The 24,592-nt window shown below is 31.5% G+C and overlaps 3 protein-coding genes across 8 annotated transcripts; all 3 read left to right on the top strand.

The window, feature by feature from the left end:
* Positions 1-7,316: 7,316 nt before the first annotated feature.
* LOC107894414 (uncharacterized) lies at positions 7,317-14,463 on the top strand. 6 transcript variants are annotated; one of them, XM_041085475.1, is made up of 5 exons: positions 7,344-7,486; positions 7,635-7,670; positions 7,775-7,860; positions 7,947-11,056; positions 11,696-14,463. In XM_041085475.1, exons 4-5 carry the CDS (start codon positions 7,988-7,990, stop codon positions 13,154-13,156), a joined length of 4,530 nt encoding a protein of 1,509 aa, XP_040941409.1. In that variant the 5' UTR covers positions 7,344-7,486; positions 7,635-7,670; positions 7,775-7,860; positions 7,947-7,987; the 3' UTR covers positions 13,157-14,463. The 6 variants fall into 6 exon arrangements, with proteins under 6 accessions (XP_016675181.2, XP_040941410.1, XP_040941411.1 ...); XM_016819692.2 differs by having other exon boundaries at positions 7,317-7,670; XM_041085479.1 differs by lacking the exon at positions 7,775-7,860.
* LOC121212343 (pinin-like) lies at positions 13,174-14,151 on the top strand. The gene has a single exon (XM_041084810.1). It carries the CDS (start codon positions 13,174-13,176, stop codon positions 14,149-14,151), a length of 978 nt encoding a protein of 325 aa, XP_040940744.1.
* Positions 14,464-18,480: 4,017 nt separating the features above from the next.
* On the top strand, positions 18,481-22,959 carry LOC107893123 (ELMO domain-containing protein C). The gene is made up of 10 exons (XM_016818045.2): positions 18,481-18,703; positions 19,103-19,295; positions 19,388-19,490; positions 20,285-20,397; positions 20,975-21,043; positions 21,210-21,325; positions 21,418-21,472; positions 21,622-21,742; positions 22,279-22,421; positions 22,570-22,959. Exons 2-10 carry the CDS (start codon positions 19,143-19,145, stop codon positions 22,669-22,671), a joined length of 975 nt encoding a protein of 324 aa, XP_016673534.1. The 5' UTR covers positions 18,481-18,703; positions 19,103-19,142; the 3' UTR covers positions 22,672-22,959.
* The last annotated feature ends 1,633 nt before the right edge of the window (positions 22,960-24,592 follow it).

Here is a 24,592-nt window from a genome sequence, read left to right on the forward strand (position 1 = left end):
AAAAAAAATGGGGGAGAATGAGTTTTTAAAAGTTGAATTGTTTCAATTACATGCTTTGCAAGCAATGCTGAAGGTTTACAATGAACCCCAACTCTGTTTGTGGTAAAATTTTGAAGGCTAAATATTTTTCTAGAGGTGGGTTCAATGATTCAACCAAGGGAAGCAGCCCTTTGTTTCGTATGGTAGAGCATGCATGTGGCAAATCAATTATTATTAAAGGGGCCCAATGGAGGTTTGGTATTGGGAATGATATTCAAGTTTTTAATGATCCATGCCTACCTGACGATGAGAATTTCTATGTTGTTTCGAATCCTTTGGACAGCGTGGAACTGATGAAAGTTAGCAAGTTTTTGCACGAGAAGGGTATGCAATGTAATGAGCAGCTAGTTGAAGGGATTCTGGCTCCTCATGATGCTAGTAGAATTTTGAACCTGCCTATTGCAACGTCTAAACCATGCAACCAACTAATTTGGCACCATACTAGGAATGGCATCTGCAACGTTAAGTCCGGATACGCTTTTGCCATACAAACGAAAACGCAAATGATACGATATGTTCTGGATGGAAGAGTATAACTCGACTATGTGTTTCGTAATATTTTCTTTTAATTACGAAAATATTTTTTAATATTTTTTAACGGAAAAAAATTTAGGAAAAATTATGGTTGTATCGGTCTGACCATTTGTTGTGAAAATGATTGGACAATCACTAGTCCCCTACTTTTTTTGTTTTACAGATTAAATCTTGCCAGTGCTGCTTAACACACTAGCGGCACCATTAAAATATATTTTTTTGTAATCCGATATCTTTGAATTTTTTTCAAAAATACATATTGGTGTCACCTGACATAGTGGTGACAATAAATTTTTTTTTTAAACTAATAATGGCCACATGATTGGGGGAAAAGTGGGGTGGTGCCGCCAATGTGTCAGGCGGCATCGGCGGAAACTGTTGAATTTACTTATTTTTGTAAATAATTTTTTACTTGTCCCATTTTCGTAATTTTTTATTTTTTATATCATTTATGTAAAAAACTTAAATCGAGTTGAATAGAATTATGATTAAAAAACAATTTTTTTGCACCCAAAAGAAATTTTAAATTAATCTATTCAAATTTTTAATTTGAGAGTTTTAACCTCTAGCAATTTTATTGAGTTTCGATTAAATTTAAAATTAAATTAGAAAAAACTTTTAAATAAAAGATTTTAGATTTGAGACTTTATTTCAAAGATATCTAACTTTTTATATCTCAGTCCAACAATCATAGTAAGTAGGTTAGATCATCGGATCTTGGTCCAGCTAATCCAACCAATCCGTACCAACAAGTGCAGAGCCCCCTCTCCATCAGAATGTTCCTACTGGTCATTGGGTGCCACCGAACGGTTGATGGACTAAATGCAACACTGATGCAGCAGTGTTGAAGCAAAGCCAGCGCATCTAAATTTGCCGCAATGGTCCAGGATCCAAAAGGACTGTTTTTAAGAGATAACCGAGTTCTTTTCTTGTTGTTTTTTAGCCTCGAATGGTTGAGCTTTTGGCCATAAAAGAAGTTCTTTCTTCGCTGAAATCTATGAATTTTGACAATATACTAGTTGAGTTCGATGGCAAGGAAGCAGCTCATGTTTTAACCTCTTCAAATGTTGATTACTCGGATTTTGCTGTGCTAGTACACAATTGTTAAATGCCGAAGTCCTAATTCGAGAAATTGTCCTTCCTTCCATTGGAAACCCCGACATGCTAATAAGGCGATTTATGCTCTAGCTTCGGCGGCCCCATTATATGGAATTCATTTCACTTGGGATATCCCTTTGATATTCATGCTACAAATGTTGTCCGAAGACTTCGAGGGCACTCAAGAACGGGTGTATAGAGTAAACTTGTTGGCAGTTCCCCCTCGATTTTGTTGGTTCTTTCGATAGTCTTTTTCCCCTATCTCTTTTAATGAAGTCTTACATTTAAAAAATAAACAAATAAGGGTGTGTTTAGACATTAGCGCGAGTTGCTTTAAAGTGTAATTACAATGATAGTAATTACATCCTCTTGTAATTATAAAGATTCTAATTCCTTAAATATGTTTGGTTATAATTAGATCTTAATTTTTTATATCATATTTTATAGTACAAATTATAATTATATACATAATTTTAATTCTAAAAAAAAATACTAACTAAACAAAACTTAAATTAAATCATCATATGTAATATGTTAGTAAAAAAATTTGACAATATAATTACTAATAATTTTAAGAGGAAAAATAAATATTTTATGCAATTTTATTTAATTATTATGGCATTATTACACTCATTTTCAATATCTTGGGTCATTATCCAAGTATAGATATAATTAATAATAAATATTATGTAATTTATTTAAAATTTGTTAAAAAATAGTTATAATAATAAAGTTAGCCCTAATGTTTATTCATTTTGTCATTTTGGCTCTTATTCTTTTTTTTTTCACTTTAGCTCTTAACCTTCAAATTTTAGTAAAATTGCTTTCTTTTAAACAAAAAAACTAATTGAACTGTTAAAATTTTAATAGCATTAACATGACAACTCACGTGGTACCCTATGCACACTCAATTGTTAACATAGATACTTTTTTCCAAAACATTTTATAAACCATTTAAAAAAATTCTGAACTTTTATTTTTTTATGAATTATGTGTCGCCACATCAATATAATTAAAATTTTGATAGTTAAGTCAAATTTTTTTTATCGAAAAGAAAGTAATTTGACTAAACTTTAAAGGTTAAGAGCCAAAGTGATAAAATAAGTAAACTCTAGAGGATAAATTTATCATTTTGTCTAAATAATTTATAGTAAATACAATGTAATTTAGTAAAAATATTCGGTAGTTCAAAATGCATGTCAAAATATTTCTGATTAATAAAAAATTCAAATTATTTAAGGAGATTAATAAAATAACATATAAATATTTTTTTTAAAAATAAAATATAAGCGTTAAAATTAAAATGGTATTATTATTGGAAATTAACTTATTATACGGGTATTGTAATTATCAACATAATTATCTAAATTTTCACCATTTTGTAAGAATTAAAGAGTGTAATTGCAAACTTTGGTAAATGTATAATTAAAAATAACTATGACAAAACTTTTCGTATAAAAGAAAAGAAAAAGTATTGTTAAGCTTCTGGAAAGAAAGAATTGTTAAGATGAAATTAGAGTAATAATCAGACTGTTTAACAAAAATAATTCTGAAAGAGGAATGCAATTGGCCTTAAATGCATTGAATCTTAGCCACATTTTGAATTGAATTAATTAAAATAAATAAACAAAGAAAAAAAGACTTTGAAAATTGATGTGGAATTCTAATATTAAAATTTTGTATTTAAATAATTTAATTCCGCCATAATTATGTCCCCTTTCCACCTTGCCGTCATCCCTACCTAACCCACCATTAACTAATTCATTCTTAACCAACTCACATTAACAATAATATCATGCCCCATTTTGTTCTCAATATTTCTCAACATATATATAAAAAAAAAACTAATGTCCAATTATAAAAAATATTATTTTAGGCATTTAAAATAAAAAAAAATTATAATTTAAGTATTTGTATTGTGTAATTCGGTCATTTTGGTCACTTCAGTTAAAATTACAAACATCAAGCTGACGTTTAACTGCCACGTCAGCATGCTGTTTGTGATTTTAACAGAAATGACCAAAATGATCGCACTATGTGTGTGGGTGATTAAATTGCAAACCTTTTCATTTTAGGTGCTTAAAATAATTTTTTTTTATAGTTGAGTGACTATATATATAATTTACTCTAAAGAAATACACTTGGTGGATGCATTTGTTTTGCAAAGATATTGCAAGTATTCTTCCTCACTTTCCTAAGGTATAATAATTTATTTGGCTTTTCAACTTTACAAAAAAATTATTTTAGCCTTCCATTTGATATTTTATTTTTTTTAATCTTTAAACTTACGTTTTTTTGTCAAATCAACTCAAAGTGGATGCAAAAATTAATTCTTCTTTTACTTTGCTGAAATGGCATATTCGTGATTGTCATGTGGATAATATATAAGCTTTTAATTAATTTTTAAACTTTCAAAATTTCAAAAAAAATCTAAAATTTATTTTTAAAAATTAAAAATAATTAAAATTATAAAAAATATATATTTTTAAAATTTTTAAAATTAAAAAATTAATTAAATGTTAACATGCCATCCACATGGCAATCCACATGTATGCCATGTTAGTAAAGTTGATAAAGTGAACTTTTTCATCCATTGTTGGGTGATTTTTGACAAAAAATACAAGTTCAAGAGTTAAAAAATTAATTAAAAATATTAAAAAGAAAAACTTTGAAGCAACATGAAATAAAAAATTCAAATGTGCTTAAAAGAGGAATCAAACCTATGGTTAAAGGATAAAATCACTATTATTTAACCAAAGGAGCTAATGAGATACAAAATATTAATTAAAAAAAAACCTTAAACAACATGAAATAAAAAATATCAATGTTAGTAGGAAAGGAATCAAACCCTAGACTTAAAACAAAACCACTAATATTTAATTATTTGACTGAAGAAGCTAAAGTGTTAAAAAAGTCAAAAAGTGTGTCTTGTTAGGCGCGTTTTCATTTGATGTGAAAGTAAAATCGCATCTTACTACACTAATTGATATTGATTTAATTTCTTTTTTACTTGTGCCTTTTGTGATTGGAAAAAGCAATATAAGAAATAGCTTGTTATTTTTTTGAATTTTTTATTTATATATATATTTATTTAATTAAATTATTTGATATATAAAAATTATTTATTTATACACGAATCACTACAAGATCAGTTATTAGTTGATTTTGCGTAGAAAAAAGTTAACTACATTAGTTGTAGGAACTAATCTATGCAATAGTTGTTAACTTTAGGGGCTAATATGATCTAAAAAAAATGGTTTAAGGGCTAATATAAAAAAAAAACTAAATTCAGGGTCCAATCCTAAAACATTCAATCAGTTTGGATTGAATGAATATCAAGGCAAGTAGCATAAATATGGAGTCAAAATCAATTTTGGCTTTCACTTACATAAATGATTTAATTGTATTGTGGAGGTACATACAAAATTTGAGTAAAAAATGTTGCAAACCTCTGATGAAGTTTTATTTAGTTTATGAATGAATAAACAGATTCTGCTACTGTAGATTACAAAAGCGACTTCATCGTCTTTATATTTTCAATAACATTGAGATTAAACTGTGATCACAAATTAGGTCAATATCTTCTGTTTAGAAAACTAAATAAATAAAAAAATACCAATGGTCGGCGGAATGTTCTTACTTTTTTATTAATAAAATATCCGTTCATAATATAATAAAAAATAGTGAAATACCCCCCGACAATGGATGTGCATTGCACGAATTTTTCACAAGCCTTGGTATTCAAGTCTCCTCGGGTGTCGGTTTTATTAATTAAAAAAAATATTTTATATTTATAATAAATAATTCGAGTTAAGCAATGTTGAAGTTGAGAAAATATAGTTACATGAGCATAGGATAATGTAAAATATGATTTTTCTTCTTGGCTATTTTTAAGAATAATGCAAAAATTGGATTTGTTTAATTCACACCAAAATTGAAATCCATGTTGGCATGCACAGATGTGTTGTTTCTAAAAAGGAGGTTTTATTTTAAAAATACTTGTTTAATGCTACTTTATTGAGGGACTCAACCCAATAAGAGCTTTATCAGATGTATTAATCATCATGGCATAATCCACACTACATTAACAATTATACTTTAATAAGGCTGGTGTTGTAAATAAAATATTTAATTTCTGAATTATTTGTTCAGTGTGATGAATTTAATTACTATAAAATCGGATTTTTAACATATTTTATTTTTATTCTTTTATTTTAAAAAAATAAGTGATTCTATTGATAATTTTTTTGGGTAAAATATTTACTAATTCTTTCATTCTTAGCCATATCGAAACCAAGTGTAAATAAAAAATATATATATATGTTTTGTTATTTTATATTAAATAACTATTTAAATGTTAATGTTATCATTGTAATAAAATAGGATGGTTACCCTAACTTAATAGATTAATATTTAAATATAAATATTGGCTAAATATTTAAAAGGCTCAATCTTATCTTATATTTAGCCTTTGTGTTATACCTTCTTCTTCTTCTTTTTATTATAATTTTGGTATATAGAGAGAATAATAACTGGAAACTAAAATTATTCGTGTAATTGGTTTTCTTTTCTTAAATTAATAAAATTTATATTATTTATTAATATAAGTTTTTATTCTTTAATTTGTATTTTTTTATCAAAAGTTAGTATTTCAATTTTTTTTATTTTAAATGAAATATTGGTTTATGATAAAATCTTATTTAGATTACAGACTAGTTTAGATAAAAAAAATAGGATTAATATGTAATTTGTTCTTTAAACTTATCTAAAAGTACTTAGTTGGTATTTAAATTTTTTTTGTATACTTAATTAGTAATTAAACTTATATTCCGTCAACTAAATTAATATATTTACACCAATACTATTAGCTTCTATTGATATGACATTGATAATCATTTCGTTGATGGCATGTGACATCCACCGTTTAGTTGAATTTTTTTCACTTTAAAAAGTTTATATCTAAATTATTAAAGCTTTGTTGAAAACGTTAATAAAGAAAGAGAAATTAGTAAAAATTGAAAAATTCAAAGCATCATAAACACAAATTCTTAAGAAAAGAATTATTCTTAACACATAGGTTAAGAAAAGAATGATTCACAACACATATTTTAAGAAAAGATTTATTGATCACAATTTTAGGCCAACTTAAATTGGGTTCATCATTGAGGTATAACATCAATTTATTTCTTCTTTTTTTCCTCTCAAAACATAAATAAAATTTTTAATTATAATTCATCTTACCACTATAAAATTTTAATTGAATTTGATGTTAAAAATATAAAATATATAGTTTTTAAAATTTTTCACCTAAACAATAACTATCTTTTTTTTAAAAGAAAAAACTTATTGGTAACAATGGAAGTACATAAAAATTAAAAAAATAAATGTGATATTAGTATCAAATAATAATACTTAAAAAATTTGTTATGTTTTAATACATTATTTCTTTTAAAAAAATTAAATAAAAATAATCATATATTTTTATATTATAATACTTTATAAAAATATAATTGTTTATACAAAAATTTACCGCCTTAAGAAATGACATTTTTTACAGTTAATTTTTAAAATATATTTTCATTAGTATGTGTGGAACTCGCAATTAATAAAATAAAATAAAATAAAAAGAAAACCATAAGAAAAACAAAAGGAGAATATAATAGAGACTTTCTTTTTCAATCTTTCTCTTCTTTTCGTGCCACCCCATTCCCATTTCTTCTTTTATCTTTTCTCAAAGCAAAAAACAATTGAATTTCACAAAAGAGCACAAAACAATTGCCAACAACTTCATAGCTGTTCTGCTAAGTAATCAAAAGTAAGCAAAAAGAAAGTGAAAAAACACAGCACATAAAGAAGGGAAAAAAAAACAAACAGAGGATTCCTTTTTTTTTTCTTTGTTTTTAGTTTCCGATCGCTTTGTTTTTAACCCACTTTGAAAATCCTTTTTGTTTCAATTTCTTTAGCTTCAAGGACCTTGGGGTTTTCTTGGTTTTTTCCAGGTATTGTTGGGTCTTTAATATCTTGCTTGGAACTTTTGAAATTTTTTTGTTTGCCATTGAGTAGTTTTCAGCTTTGCTTTAAATTTCCTCTTTTTTTTTTGTAGCAATTTCACCACTCAAAAGCTCTTAATTGTTGCTTTTCTGCTGTTGGGTTGATCTTCATTTGTTTGCTTTTAATTTTAGCTCTAAGGTGACTTCACACTTAACAACTTTTGTGATGAATTTGTTTCTGGATCCAATATTTTGTTTTGTTTGTAATTGGTTCTCTTTTTACAGATTGGGAACTGAGAAGAAATAATCCTTTTATATAGAGAGAGATGGGGCTTGAAAGAATGGACGTTGGAGTTAAAGTTAGGAAATTTATAGTGATATCAGTTAGAACATGTTATAAATTTGTTTGTAGTCATCCATTTTTGGTTGGTTTGGCTTGCTTTTTAATATTTTTGTATAGATCATTTCCTTTGTTGTTTTCGTTTTTGGTTACTGCATCTCCTGTTTTGGTTTGCACTGCTGTATTGCTTGGTACCCTTTTGAGTTTTGGGTCACCAAACATACCTGAAATCGACAAACATGAAGAAGAGAATGTCAGTCATGAAGTTTCTCCGTTGAAAACTGGGGTCAGTGAGGATGATACTGTTGTCAAAAGAGATTTCAATGATGATGATTTTGTTGTAGAAAGACATGTAGGGAAGAGGTGGGATATTGCAGAGAATGCCGATGAGAAAGTCAGTTTAGTTGATAATGAGGTCAATGAAGTGGAGGAAGGTGACGGTTCGGTTCTTTATAAGCCGTTAATCAATGATGATTTGGATTCTAGGGATGTTCATTGTGAGAATGGGATGATTGTTGAGGTGGAGGGACTGTTGAATCATTCTTTGTTGGAGAAGATGACGGGAATTCGGGGGGAGATGCTAGAGAGTGAACGGGTGTTGAGTATGAGGAGGGCTGAGGAGAGTCAACATCTTTTGGCAGAGGAAGTAGGAGATAGAAATGTTGAATTGGGTGATGGAAAACTCACATCCTATATCGATGATGTTCCGAGGGGTAATGAATTGGATTCTTCTCTGGTGTCATCTTGGAAATGCGTTACGGGTGACGAGGATGCTGGTGATGGTGATAAGGATGACGACGACAATGATGACGATGATGAATCTTCCGATTCTGGATCTGATGGTGCTGAGAGTTCCTCTCCCGATGCTTCACTGGCAGATATAAGTCTGATGCTTGATGAGTTGCATCCGCTTTTGGGCTCGGAAGCTATACAGGCTGCTCAGTTGTCTCGTGATGGTTTGGATTCTGCGTCTGAGAGTTCTCATGGTAGTAGTGATGATGAAAGTGATGAGTCAGAAAATAAGGGAGAGGGAGAAAATAATGAGGAAGAAGGAGGAGCAAAGGGAGATAACGAGGATGAAAGTAAATCTGCCATTAAATGGACAGAGGATGATCAGAAAAATCTCATGGATTTAGGGAATTTAGAGGTTGAAAGAAACCTACGATTGGATAAGCTTATTGCAAGGAGAAGAGCTCGTAAAAGTATGAGATTGATGGCAGAGAAGAATCTAATAGACTTGGATTTTGCTGATATTCCCTTAAACTTAGCACCAATTTCAACCTCAAGAGGTAACCCTTTTGACCTTCCATATTCCTATGATGACCTTGGATTACCTCCCATTCCTGGGTCAGCTCCATCCAATTTGCAGCCCCGAAGAAACCCTTTTGATCTTCCTTATGACTCGAGTGAGGAAAAACCTGATCTTAAAGGAGACAGTTTCCAAGAAGAGTTTTCAGGTTTTAATCAAAGGGGAACTAATTCCCAAAGAGAGGCCTTCTTTAGCAGACACGAAAGCTTTAATGTCGGATCATCTTCTTTAGGTGTTCCTCGGCAAGAGCTTAAGTGGAAACCTTACTTTGTTCCGGAGCAATTAGTAACAGAAGGAGCTAGCCCTTCCTTATTCCAGAGGCAGTCAAGTGAAGTTAGCGAGTCAAAGTTGAGTTCCATTCCTGATTCGGAGTCAGTGAGTTCAGTTGTGGATGAGGAGGACAACAAGCCAAATAAGCAAGATGTTTCTCGAGAAACTGAACTGATCTTGAATGAAGATCATGTTTCTGTCGATGAACAAGAGAGCCATTCATCTGATTCTGACGATGTGGAGTCCATGGATGTCGACCAAGTCGAGAATAGAGATGTTCATCATGATGTGGTTGAGATCACATTGGGAGACGGAGAAAGTCACCTGGAAATTGAACCAGTGTCTGAAGCTGGTGCTACAGATCATTCAGAACACACTGCTAGTGAAGCCGAGAACAGAGATGTTCATCACGATACGGTTGTGATAACATTGGGAGATGTAGCTCGAGCAACTACTCATGTGGAACTCAATGCAACTGAAATTCATCCCAGAACTGAGCCAGCTGAGGAGGATTATAGCAGTAGATCAAGTTTGTCATCATTATCAGAAATTGATGAAAAGATATCAGATGTCAAAGGAGTTGTCTCTGCAGGTTGTGAACCCAGAGATAATGAACTTAAAGAATCTGGCATTTCTAAAAAACTATCATTTGAGGAATCGGAGTTTCATTTTACAAGTGGAGTGGTGGATGATAATCAACATACAGAGTCCATTTTTTATTCTAGTTTTCACCCTCCATCAGTTGAGACTTTCCTCTCATTTTCAACTGTCTCTTCTGACAAACAGGCTGAGATATCTGAAATGGGTTCACCCTCAATGTTGGTTGAATCTATTGATGAGAAACATGAAGCACATGGTGAAATGGCTGAGCAGGGTACTTCTAGTTTTCAAGTGATGCATGGAGGCTCCTCAGATTTACTTAATGGAAATGAACCGAGGGAAAGGGATCTGCCAGAGATTATTAAGCATGAAGTTACATTTGCTGGTTCGGCAATGGTTTCTTCCACTTCTGCCGATTATAATGCATCAATGGTGCCTGAATATGTGGTTGAATATGTTTCAAGAGAGGCAAGGTCATCTTCGGATGAGGGATTAGAGGAGGATGTGCCAAATAAGGAAGAAAGCTCTATCCAGAACCACGTGGACTTATTGAGCCTTGGTGCAGAGACAACTCTTGCCATTGATGAAGGAATGGGTGAGGTGGTGGATTCTTCACCTGAGGAACAACAGCATCAAAGGCACCCCAATGAATCTTCAGAGGCTAACATCTGGGAGGAGCATAAAATGGAATCTGAAATGGATCAAACCCAAGCGCCATTTTCTGATTCAAAGACCAATACAGGTTGTGATGAGGGAGTTCCTTCAAACTCTAGCCACCAAGATCTGTCTTCTAGAGAAAGTCCTTCATCAGAATCAGAGAAACAACTGTTGTTTGATAAAGATGAACTGCCTGTTGATGAACATGATAAGCTCGAGGTAAATTATTCATCTCTTCTTCTGTTTGTTTAAAATTCCTTCCCTTGATGAATTGTCATACTTCTTCGAAGAATAATTATCAATTATTTTGCATATTTTGTCTTCAATAATTTTTTTAACTTATTCAAAACCGGTGCTTATGTTGGCCTCCTTAGATCAAGGTTCTCCTGTTATGAAATTTTTTGCGAGCTCAGACTCCGGTAGGAGTAAAATGATGCCTGTCTCTTTTTTTTTTTTTTTTTCATCTACTAGGGAGTTGATGGCTGTATAAAAATAAGCTTTACTGCTAGATGTACCAGCACAAGAAAACGAGTCTAGTTGAAAGCAATAATTTGCTTTTGTGTCGAATAATGATGTTGAAGTAGATGTGATACTCATATCAAGGACAATTAAGGTTTCACTGCTATGTGTGATTTACCTCGTCAAAAATGTTATCACTGCATGTATGCTTAAATACTGTGTGTTTAAACAATTTACTGCATTATATATGTGAATTTCCTTACATATATGAATTTTCTCAGGAGTTGAATTGTTTGCTTCTGTTGCTTTCACTCGTGTTCCTTTTCATTTCATGTTTTCTCATATCCTAATTATATTAAAATGGTGATGCCTAAACTAACTTGTGCCACTGTGATTCAGGAACCATCTATAATTGCAACCGAGTCTACAAGGGGAGCAGACATTGTCAACACTGACATTAATGTGCATGAAGTTGATGATTCTGAGGACAAACTTTCAGCAAATTTCTCTTTGATGACTTCAGGATCTTCTTCCTTACCTTCTGAGATTCTCGAACATACTTTGCCAATGGATCGAGAAGACTTGAAAGAGAAGGTCCTAAAAGAAATTGAAAATGAGGGCCCCGATGACCACTTTGGTTATGCTGATGTATATGCCCCTCGTGTTGATGAGGAAAATAATAATGAAGAAGTTGATGAGATTAAAGAAATCGATGAAAGAATACTCTCTGAACTGGACACTGTTGGGGACTTTAATGTTGGGGAAATTGGTTTACCGGAGAGATCTCATGTTGCCTATACTGAATCTGCAATGTTAGCAGATGATATGGAGACCGAGACCAGTGTGGGACTGCCTGTTCTTGAAGCAAGATCAGTAGAAGATATTGATTTGGCATTTAAGCAACTTCATGAAGGAGCTGATTTTGAGGAAGTAATTCTTCCAAGGATGATTAAGAATCAGCCGGATCATGCAGATACGAACTCGGATTTACCTGTTGTCGAGGTGAGATCTCTGGAGGATATACATAATGCTTTGCTACAGGACCCAGAACCTAATCTAGCTCAGCTGCCACATTCCACAGACTTGAGGAATGGATCATCAGAAGTAGAGCAGCATGTTATTGTTTCTTCTGAAGAGATTGAAGTTAGTAATGCTGTCTCTGGTATTGAAGAAGGTTTTGATAATGCTGCTGGTGAACCCAAAAATGAAGAAGAAATAGAAGAACTAAAGACAGAAACCAATGTGGAGTTACCTGTTCTTGAAGCAAGATCAGTTGAAGATATTGATTTGGCTTTTAAGCAACTTCATGAAGGAGTGGATGTTGAGGAAGTAATTCTTCCAAGTATGATTGAGAATCTGCCAGATCATACAGATACCACTTCAGAATTTCCTGTTGTCGAGGCAATATCTCTGGATGGTATACATAATGCTTTCATAAAAGGACCGGAACCTAATCCAGCTGAGCTGCCACATACAGCAGACTTGAGGCATGGATCATCAGAAGTAGAGCAGCATGATGTGGTTTGTTCTAATGAGATTGAAGTTGGCCAAGCAGTCTCTGGCTTTGAAGAACATCTTCAGAACGTTGCTCCTGGTGAACCAAAAAAAGAATATGAAGAAATAGAAGAATTGAAGATGGAGACCAATGCGGAGCTGCCTGTTCTGGATGCAAGATCGGTTGAAGATATTGATTTGGCTTTTAAGCAACTTCATGAAGGTGTAGATGTTGAGGAAGTAGTACTTGCAAGCATGATTGAGGATCAGCTGGATCATGAGATCCTAAGACTTTCGAGCAATGGAATAATGCTTCAAAAGGTCCAGAACCTAATCTGGCCGAGCTGCCACTTTCCACAGACTTGAGAAATGGATTATCAGAAATGGAGCAGCATGATGCGGTTTCTAATAAAGAGATTGAAGTTGAAAATAGTCAGAATGCTGCCAGTGAACCAAAAAATGACCATGAAGAAACAGAGGAAATGAAGATGGAGACCAATGCAGAGCTGCCTGTTCTTGAAGCAAGATCACTGGAAGACATTGATTTGGCTTTTAAGCAACTTCATGGAGGAGTTGATGTTGAGGAAGTAATTCTTACAAGCATGATTGAGACTCAGCAGGGTGATGCAGATACCAATTCGGATTTACCAGTTGTTGAGGCGAGATCTCTGGAGGATATACAGAGTGCTTTTCAACAAGGCCCTGAATCTAATCTAGCTGAGGTGCCACATTCCTCAGGAGTAGAGCATCATGATGTGGTTTCTACTGAAGAGATTGATGGTAGTAGTCCCGTCTCTGGTATTCAAGCAATGAGTGAGAATGCTGCTGGTGGACCGAAAAATGAATACAAAGAAATGGTAGAAAAAGAGATGGAGACTGAGGTGGTGCTACCTTTACTTGAAGCAAAATCAGTGGAAGACATCGATGTGGCATTTAAGCAACTTCATGAAGGGGTAGATGTGGAGGAAATAATTATTCCAAGTATCATTGTGAACCAACAGGTTCATGCAGACACCAGTTCAACATTACCTGTTGTTGAGGCAAGATCTCTGGAGGATATACATAATGCTTTCCAACAAGCCCCTGAATCTAATCCAGGCGAGCTGTCACATTCTTCGGACTTAAGGATTGGATCATCAGAAATAGAAAGGCATGATGAGATTTCAACAGAAGAGATCGAAGCTAGTAATGTAGTCTCTGGTATTCAAGAACATGCTGAGAATGCTGCTGGTGAGCCAGAACAGAAACATCATGAGGAGTCATCTGAAAAGCCAAACCTAAAACTTAAAGGTAAAAAGGCAAAATCCCATGACTCAAGTTCCAGTTCCAGCTCCAGCTCGAGTTCCAGTGATTCTGAATGAAAAAACAACAAAAAGAAAGAAAAATATAGTTTGGCATTTCCAGTTTTATTCTAAAAATGGTTCTTTTTCCCCTTTCCTTTACAAGAAACGAATTTTTAGGTTTCCTAGTTTGGTTATCATCATGTTTTGTTGATTGATTGATTGAGTTATTAAAGAATGAGTTATGGTTTGATTTGTTTTTTTTTTTTGGTTAAGCCAAGGCAATCTGAGGTGTAGAATTGATTTTGATACTTGAAAGATTTGTGTAAATTATTGTATTTTGTTTGTAAAAGTGAGGAATTGTTGAATTCTAATATATATACAGTTGTGCAATGGATTTGTCATATATGTAAATTTTGTGATTTATGATTTATCACTTGTCTGTTTAAAAATAGATAAAAATATATAAAAGTTGCATCTATAACTTATCACTCCATCCTGAATCTCCTTTTTACTGTCTCTCTCGTCTTTGTATGTTGCGCCATGCTATAACTGTTTCAATAGGGAAGCCATAAAATAAAGGACCAACTTTTATCACTTTAAAAGATAGATAGTGCGAGATTCATATTTTTATTTGACAAAAATAAAGGGATAGCTTTATCAATAAATATGTGATGCAATTTTTTATTGAAATTTTGAATATTTATGAATTTATTATTATCTTTATATTTAATTGATTTTTTAGAATAAGGAGAATATTGATAAAAAGTGTAAATGTTAAAAAGAGTTAAAATTTTTAGAATTGAGATCAAACTGATATTATTTCTAGACATTGATGATTAAATTTATTATTATGAGAATTAAAAAAAAAAGTCACTGTCATTTTTCCCTTAATGACTTGAAAGGATTAATGACCTAAAAATTCAATGTTTGATGACAAAATTAAATTTTTTTGTAGTTGAGGGATTAAAATTGACATGAATTACTAAGCCTAGCTACACGTGGATATGAGTATGAAATGTGACCCACGGAATAAATGAAAACATATATTACTATATTTGAAGATGTGAATTTCTTATTTCATTTGCTATAAAAATTGTGAGAAAATGTCATAATTCAATATAATTGAAGACACAATAAAAAAGTCCCTCTAAAAGTTTTTTCCTCTCTTTTCTCCCTGTGGTGTTTATAATCTGAATCGATTTAATTGAAATAAGTGAGTTTGTTTGATAATTCAGTTATTTTAGTTTAAATGGTAAAATAAAAATATTATAATATTTTATGTTAAATTTTATTTATCTATTTTTTATATAAAAGATAAATTATATCTAATATCACTAAACTATTAATAAACTTATGTTTTGGTCACTCAACTATTCGAAAGTTTCTATTTCAGTTATCGGGCTATTAAAATCAACATTCTCTCTTTACGCTATTTGAACCAATCGAAATCGATCTATCTCTCCTACTGTTCAATTTTTTTCTTGAAAAAACTTTAAACATCAAGAATTTGCAAACGAAAATCTAAACATTTTTCATCTTCGACACTAACTATCAAATTGACTTGGATCTAAGGTATGTTCTGTTACTCGTTGATGGATACTAATCTATTGTACCAATCATCGAATCATGCTTGGAGATTGCTTATCGACATTAAAAAAAAACACTTAACAACACAATGACTTAAATAAAAACTTCAAATAGTTCAATGACCATTTTGCAACTTTTGAAGTAAAGTGACCAAAATTGTAACAGTCCATTTTCAGTGATACCGAAAACGACAATTTTGGAACCCCGTATTCTAATGATCAAGTTAACAAATATTATTTAATAATATTTACGAGTTTTTTATAGTGCTATATTGTATTTTGATTTGACAAATTTGTTAATTGAACAGTTCACTAAAGTACAAGTGGTTTGACCCTAAAGTAAGTGGTTTTGGAAATTGAGGTATTAGGATCTCATTTCCATAAGTCAAATTAATGATCTAAACGTAAAGCTAAGCATACATGATGAATATTATTTGTGTGAAATATTGAATGAATGCAGCTTGATTATGACATGTGTAGTGAAAACATGAAAGTGCCCCTGTATTATAAATGTCATGAATAATGTATAAATGACCGTTTGAACGTAGTAAACGATTAGGATACGATTGGCATGCTAATAGGGTTAGAATGCGTGCTTGTACGAGATTGCACTTCGGTGCCCCTATTTACACTTTGGTGTCCCTGTTTGCACTATAGTGCTTTTTGGTGTGGTGTAGGTACCCAAGTATCTGAGTTACTTTTGCTATAGTTCATCAGGCTAATTTCCTTAAAATTAAAAGAAATCGATTGTTTGAAATTGTAATTTGTGCTTGGAATTGATTATTTGAAATTGAAATGAAGTATATGTTGATTTTGTTCAAAGGTTTCAATGAAATGGAATTGATTTGGATTGAATTGTATAAATTGGAAATATTATATGATTGAAATGATGATATGTGTTCAGAATTTTATAAGTTATATGATGATTGAATGATATAACTGAAATATATAAATATTTGATGATACTGTTTAAATAATATTGAATTGAGTAAATGTTTTGAGACTCGCAACTAATGATCTCACCTTACTATTGTTAAATGTGGAAACAAGAAAGTCGTATAGTAACTAATTCGTTAAATTAATAGTAATTGAGGTGAGTTTATTGTTTTAATTCCAATGAACTTACTAAGCATTTGTAATGTTTACTTTGTTTCATTTTCTGCGTTTGTAATTGGCACTTTTGTGGAACATATCAGTCGGATCACTCCAGAGTTCACACTATCAAATAGCCTGGTACAATGCTTTCCTTGTCAATAATCAACATATGAGACATTCATGACTCATATATTTCAAATATGGTACCCAATTTAAATTTCCCAATTGGTTTCAAGAATAGTGAAACTAGTATGGATCATCCTCTTTTGAGATCCTACTAGCAAAAAATCAAGACCTATGGCTTAACTTTTTTGACAAATTCCAACCTGAACCTCATAAAAAACATATTTATAAAAAACATTTATTTCTTCTTAAAATTATGCATCTCGTGGATTGTTTCTTAGAGTTATTCATATGAACAAGATTTTTACATGGGAATCCCATTATTAATCTGAAATTTTAGGACAAAAAAGTGGGACAAATTTAACGATGAAAAATATAATTCTAAGTATTTGTATGAATTTTTTAATAAAAACCCAAGATTATGCAAGTCCACTACCCTAGATCAAATTATAGCAAAATTCCTCTAGGTCAAATCAACTACAAGCACAATGTTAACTCAAGCTAAAACAAAAAAGGAATAGAAAAAACTTATGGATGAGATACTCAACTCCATGGGTTTTGACTCGGAGGTTAAGAAATCCTCACATCTTTGATCAGAACAGTGGATCTTGCAGATGACACCACCACAATAATAATCACCAAAAATAGAAAAAATAAAAAGTGAACAGGGTAAAACAGTAACGATTCCCTGCAAGAGAAAACAAAGATGGATAATGAAGATTCTCTGCAATGAACAGTGAAGATTTTCTGCAAGAACAATGGAGATTCTCTACAATGATCAGTAAAGATTCGCTACAATAAACAATGAAGATTCTTCGTAAAAAAAATAAAGGATTATAACCAGAGAATATATTCTTTGTAAAAATGATAGCATGAAAAATGAATAGTTATAATAATTTCATTATAAAGAGATACTAGCACTCTATAAAAGGCTCTCATTTTGTAATGAAAGACACGACTTAATACACAACTTCAAAGTTTCTATAAAAATTCTCCAATTTCAATTATCAAATTCAGTTTTAAAATTAAAATTCTTTCAAATTTAATTATTAAATTTAGTTTTATAGTTTTTGATTTAACTATCCTATAAGGAGACTAAAAATATATTTATTACATAATTGTATAATTATTATTTTGTTTATATAAATAAAAAAGTTATTAATTGAGAAGATGAATTAAAAAATTTAAAAACAATATATTTATTAATTAAAAAATTAATTAAAAATTCAAAATAATATAAAATAAAAAGTACAAATGTGATTATAAGAGAACTTGAATATGAGACTTGAAAACAAAACTAGTAACACTTAAGCATCTAATTTTTATAACAAAATTGGTGTTTATTAATAATCCTAATTAAAATTGTATTTCTACTGTAATAAAACTTTGATTAAATTGGAGCTGTAGATCAAACATAATTTTCTAATTCATTCTTTCTAAAAAATAAATTATATTATTATAAATTTTTATAAATCAATAAAAAAAAACATATACACAATTAGATTTCAACTAAAATTAAGTAAATTTTATTATCATTATTCTTTTCTCCCAAATGATAACAATTATTAGATAAAAATATAAATACAGATAGGAGAAAATATCGGACACTAGATCTGAAAAACCTTATTTTTCGGTTTCTTCATAATTTCTTCACTATTAAGCAAAACAGTCGATTCAATTCAATTCAACTCAAATCAAATCAGTTTCTATTATTTTTTAGTTTAATTATTGGGGTTTTCGTGCTTTGCTTAGCTTCTAGGGTTTCCTCTTACTATATTTTAAGACTTTCTCCATATTCGGTTTCACTATCTCTCTTCAATATTCGGGTTAGTTTTCTCTCTTTTTCCCCTTTGATTTTCGTTTTTTTTTTGGTGCATTACTGATAATTTTGTTACTCCGGAGAAATAATGAAGTCGTTTTTTTTTTTTTTCTGTTTTCATTTAATTTCAATAGTTTGGGATACAGATTTTAAACCAAAATTTAGCCTCTGTAGTAGAACTTTCTCGCAAAATTGGATGTTTCTTCAGACTTCGAATATTATTATTATTATTATTATTATTATTATTTGCTCTACAGCAGTTTTAAGACACTGATTTGTAGCTAATTTGAAAATTTGAAGAGAAATTTCTTGCCGGCCAAATTTCTGTCCTGCTAATTGGATTTTTTATTACTATCTTGTTTTGTTCCGTTGTAGCATTCTGTTGATCTTCAAAAAGTGTTTTCAGGGTTTGAGAAGAATTTGGTGCAAGATTTAACCTGTAATTAATGAGGTCTGGCACCGGCATTGGTACTGTGAGAAGGCGGCTTCATCACAGTGATGTTGGCTGTATAAGGAGCGAAAATTATGAGACGTCCGGATTAGATGGTTTAGATGAACCTTTGTTAGGGAAACGTGATTATGATGACAAACATTCTGAGGTTATGTCGTTATTTTTTGCTAATTATACCTGTTTGCTAGAAAGTGGATGGAGTTTGTGAATGTATAGTTTAATTTGTTTTATATGTTATAGGGGAGGGTGATGGAGGAAATTTGGGATGATGAGAGAAAGAAGGAACAGTTACATTGGACGCTTTTGTTCTCAAACTTGATCGCGCAATGGGCGCAATGGATAGGTCTGTGGTATTATCAGTGTGGTTTCTTAGTTATAGATCTGTGAATTTGTGGTTTATAATTCATATGATTGTAGTTTTATTATTCTTTTTTGGTTGTTGGTTTCTAACTAAGAATGTTAAACCATTAAGCTAGCCAGTTACTACTTTGGTTGCTTGTTATTCACCCACAGATTTCACCCCAGCTTCAAATTTTATATATATAATAAATTATTAAATATTTATTTTACAATATTAAATTAAAATCATTAGAAAAAAAGAGGGGTGGAGCAGTGTGGAGTGGAGACAAATGTTTTCAACATACATGCAAGAGTTGGGTGGAGGTGGATAAAGCTATCTCTGTCCCTTCTTGCTCCATTGTTATCCTTACTTACGAGTATTTTGGTTTTATAGATTGCTATTCATATTATTTAGTTTTGCTAGAGTCTAGGTATGATTGATTTAAATGTGCTTATGCTGCTGGGGATATCTCCATCAATGTAGTTTATGGAAACACATGCCCAATTACTATCAGTTTTGGTTATTGGTGTTGATATCTCATCATATCATTTTTTAACTTCGCATTCATTTGTATAAATAAAAATTTATATTTTCTTTGATTATATTTAAATTCTAAGTTTCAAATAAGCAATTTGATATCCATTTAAGTGCCTCTTTTACTTGACTTTCTGCTGCAAATGTAATGTTGTATGATCCATTACCTTATTAAATTCTTTTCTTTCTTTGGCTTCTTTTGTAAATGGTGAGACTTTTATAGCGGTTTGGGTTACTGATATTTTAACCTTTGGCTTTTCCAGCAAACCTTGTCTTTGGATCTGGATCATTTATTGTACGACATATACCTCTACTTTCTAACACCAAAAATAGATCAAACCCAAAACTTATCGTGCCTACTCTTAGCCCTTTACAGGTATTATCATCATTGCACTTCTTTTACTGTATTTGAGTTAACTCCCTTTTTAGTGTGCATGCGCCTTTTTTTTTTGGGGGGGAGGGGGAGTGGGAGAGGGGAGAGGCACTGCTCTGATAATAAAATACGGTTTTTCGTTCTTTAAAATTATTTTTGTGTACTTTTCCCGTAGTGGAGAGGGTGCAAGGACCTTTCCTCCTTTTCTTGGTATATGATGATCTTGAAGCATCTCTTATTGAAAATGCAAAGTTCTTGCTATCTATTTATATGCTCCTAATTCGACTAATATTAGATTATTAGCTCTTATGTGGAAAAGTGCTAACCGTCATTGGGGCAGAAAGAAAAATTAGTTGGAGTTTTGAAGTTGATTCCACGAATCAGCTTGGCAAAATTTGGAACTCATGGCAAAAAATCCTTTCTTGTATAAGAGTTGAGTCAGAAAATATCACAACTCTTTATTCGCATTCAGTTCATCTTTAAAAGAGCAAAAGACCTTGTTGTCAATGGCCATTGTGTTCAATTTATTATATTGCTAATTTGTGGTGTATTGATGTTTCTATATACTGTCTTCTTGCAGGAAGAAAGGTTGAGAAATCTACAGCAAAGACTGGGAGTCCCGTTTGACGGATCTCGGGTGGATCATCAAGTATGTTTACTAATTTTCCTTTGGAATGGAAGTCGGCCATCATCCTTCATCACCTACCCAATACCAATTATATGCAACAACTAAGAATTTCTTTATCAATTATATGCACCAATTAAGAATTTCTTTATCATACTACTGCTGATGTAGTTTTATTTTTGACTTGCAGGATGCTCTTAAGCTGCTATGGAGATTGGCTTATCCTGACAGGGAGCTTCCACCTCTTAAATCAGAGCTTTGGAAGGACATGGGTTGGCAAGGGCCAGATCCTTCCACAGATTTTCGGTATGCTAAGGATTTGGCTTTAACTGGCTTTCTTGGACCTTTTTCTCCTTCTGATATATATGCTTCTTCTTGTCGTTTCATGCTATTTGAAGGGGTGGGGGATTCATATCATTGGAGAATCTCATATTTTTTGCCAAGAAATATCCGGTTTGTTTCCTTTCCCTAATTACCTGGATTGCATTTGTTTGTTATGATTTACCATATGATAATAATGCGTAACCAAACAATTATTTTATTCACCAGCATGAAATATAACCGTGGTTGATCAAATGCTGATCTGATCTTTATTTGCACAGGAATCTTTTCAAAGGTTGTTGCACAAACAAGATGGAAACCGAGCTGATTGGGAATATCCATTTGCTGTAGCTGGTATCAACATTTCATTTATGTTAACACAGATGTTGGATCTGCAATCAGGTAATCTAAATTCAGAACTAGTTAGATACTGTGTGGTTGAAATAATAAAAAAAAGTTCTAGACTTTGCCACTTTTTGCAGATATGCGCCTATACATTTTTTTTTTGGAAGGATATGCACCTATACTTCTTGTTATGCCCAAACAAGCCCTCGACCTTTTTAATCTGTACCCAAATAAGCTCATCCGAAGAAGCTTATACTAAATAAACCCTTAGCATAAATCAACAGCTCGTATGAAATAACTCAAGAAGGGCTTAATTAGGTACAAATCAAAAGATACAGGTTTATTTGGGTTCAATAAAAGTATAGGGGCTTATTTACAAAAAGTGAGATTTTTCAAAGTGTTAGCCATCTTGAGTGTTGCATGCCGGGTTTTTTGCAATGTCCCTTGAATAGGTTGCAATTTGTTACTGGCATCACTTGTGCAAAAATTATTGGAATCTCATATTGTGTGGAACAAAGTACAGTATGTTCATCATCTGCTGCCTGTTTGACTTGGTGTTTAATTTCATTACCGTAAATAAATTTTACCTGCAGGAAAACCATCTTCCCTGGCTGGAATTCGATTCTTAAAACTACTGGGGGAAGACGAAATGGCATTAGATGATCTTTATTGTGTAGCCTTTCAGATGATGGATGCACAATGGCTTGTGAAGCGGGCTTCGTACATGGAATTCAACGTAAACTATTCTAACAATTGATTCCTACAAAGTTCATATCTGTGTCGGATTGATGACACTCGCACCTAAATTCGAATAACAGATATTAATTATTTTCCTAGACATCATAGGAAGTTCATTCGATCTCGTTTTTTTTTGGCTTTTGCAGGATGTTCTGAAATCTACAAGAACACAATTAGAACGGGAGCTCTCACTGGAAGATGTCTCCACTGTGAAAGATTTACCGGCATACAATCTCCTGAGAAGGTGACCACAGTCTTGCCTTCGAAAAATGGATGTGTTTCATCATTCAAACAATATTTGTCATACATAATTGCTTTGTAGATGAGTAATAAATCGAAGAAAATTATACATTCATTGAAGAAATGGAATATAGTTCATGGAAAGAGTGTGAGAATTCTGCTTTTCGATATACAAAATGTTGACTTAGGGAGAGAGATTTGTACAACAGAAATCAAGCTTCGAGCTTCAACCATAATACTTATGGCCATTACCTGCGTTACCCCAACCCTAAAAATGTTGATTTTCTGTTTATTTAGTCTAATTTCTTCATGATATGGATTTCCTAGCTCTTAATTATTTTCTTTTTTGATACATTGGTTTTAAATGGTTATTTTTATTTTAAAAAATATGTATCATATAAATTGTTATCTATTTTAATTTTTACATTGCGGAAGTGTGGATGTATCCCCTCTTTAATAATAATAATTAAAACTTTCTATTTGAATAGTACTCATATTTATATTTTGTATTATTAAATATTTATTGCTAGATGTTTATGAATTATAATCTATATAGTTATTGTTAAAATAAAATTATAATATTTAATAAATTTACTAAAACAATTAATTATATTAATAATGTATTATATACTATTAAATATTAATATAATATTTAAAAAGCATAATATGTTGATCAATATTTTAAAATTAAAATTTTATTAATATACAATAATGTGTCTTGATCAAATTTAAATTTTATCTACAAATGATGTTCCTCGTAAAAGACTAAATATCAGAAATTATCGTTTACTTTTCAGAAAAAAGGGAAGGACATCTTTCAAGGTAAACCGTAAACCTAAAAACATCTGAGGATATAATTTGTAACGTGATAGTCGTAATTTGATATTTGAAATTAAAATTTAAAAGATTGTTAAATTTTTGAGAAGGAAAATGATTTAAAAACTTAAATTTTAGAAACTTAAAATTTGGAGAAACAAGTTTTGATCTCTAAATTGTGCATTTCATTCTAAATCTGATTGCCTTTTATAGGGGGCTATTGTCTGTTTATACCATTTGAAACTGGAAATTCAATCTCTTACATTATTATATAATTGAAACTTTCATTACATAATTGAAACTTTTCTGAGAATATATTCCCTGATTACAAAAGTACAAACTACAGAGAATATTTACTGTTCATGCAAGATATTTCTATTGTTCACTCTAGAGAATATTTCCTGTTCACTCTAAAGAATATTTCCTGTTCATCTTCATTCATTTCTTTCTTTTGCATCATTTTTTCTTGGTTCTGCCAATGGTTACTGAAGTGATACTGTCTGCAAGATCCACCGTTTTGATTGAAGACGTTGAGGATTTTTTGTCTTTGGATTTAGAATCCATTGAGCTGAGCATTTCAGCCATGAGTTTTTTGTATTCCTTCTTAGTCTTGGCTTGAGCTGACATTGCACTAGTTGTTGATTTTGCTTGATGGAATTTTTTTGTGGTTTGATCTAGGGATGCGGATTTACATAATCTTGGATTCTTGTTGAAAAAATTATCCAAATATTTTGAATCATATTTCTCATCATTAAATTTGTCTCACCATTTAGTTTTGAAGTTTTGAACTAATAATGGAATTTCAGTATATGGATCTTGTTCATAGTAGTAATTCCAAGAAACAATCCAAGAAATGCACAATTTTGAGAAAAAAATGGATTGTTCTGTAAATGTGTTTTTGGTCTGGTTCAGGTTGAAATTTGTCAAAGAATTTGAGCCATAAGTTTTGAATTTTTTTCTGATAGGATCTCGAAAGATGATGGTCCATACCAATTCCACCATTCTTGGAACCAGTTTGGATATTTGAATTTGGCACCGTATTTGAAATATATGAGCCAAGAATGTCTCATATGTTGGTTGTTCTGTAACACCCCTTACCTGTATTCATTGCCA

The sequence above is a fragment of the Gossypium hirsutum genome, chromosome A13 (assembly GCF_007990345.1).
Source record: "Gossypium hirsutum isolate 1008001.06 chromosome A13, Gossypium_hirsutum_v2.1, whole genome shotgun sequence".
Lineage (NCBI taxonomy): Eukaryota > Viridiplantae > Streptophyta > Magnoliopsida > Malvales > Malvaceae > Gossypium > Gossypium hirsutum.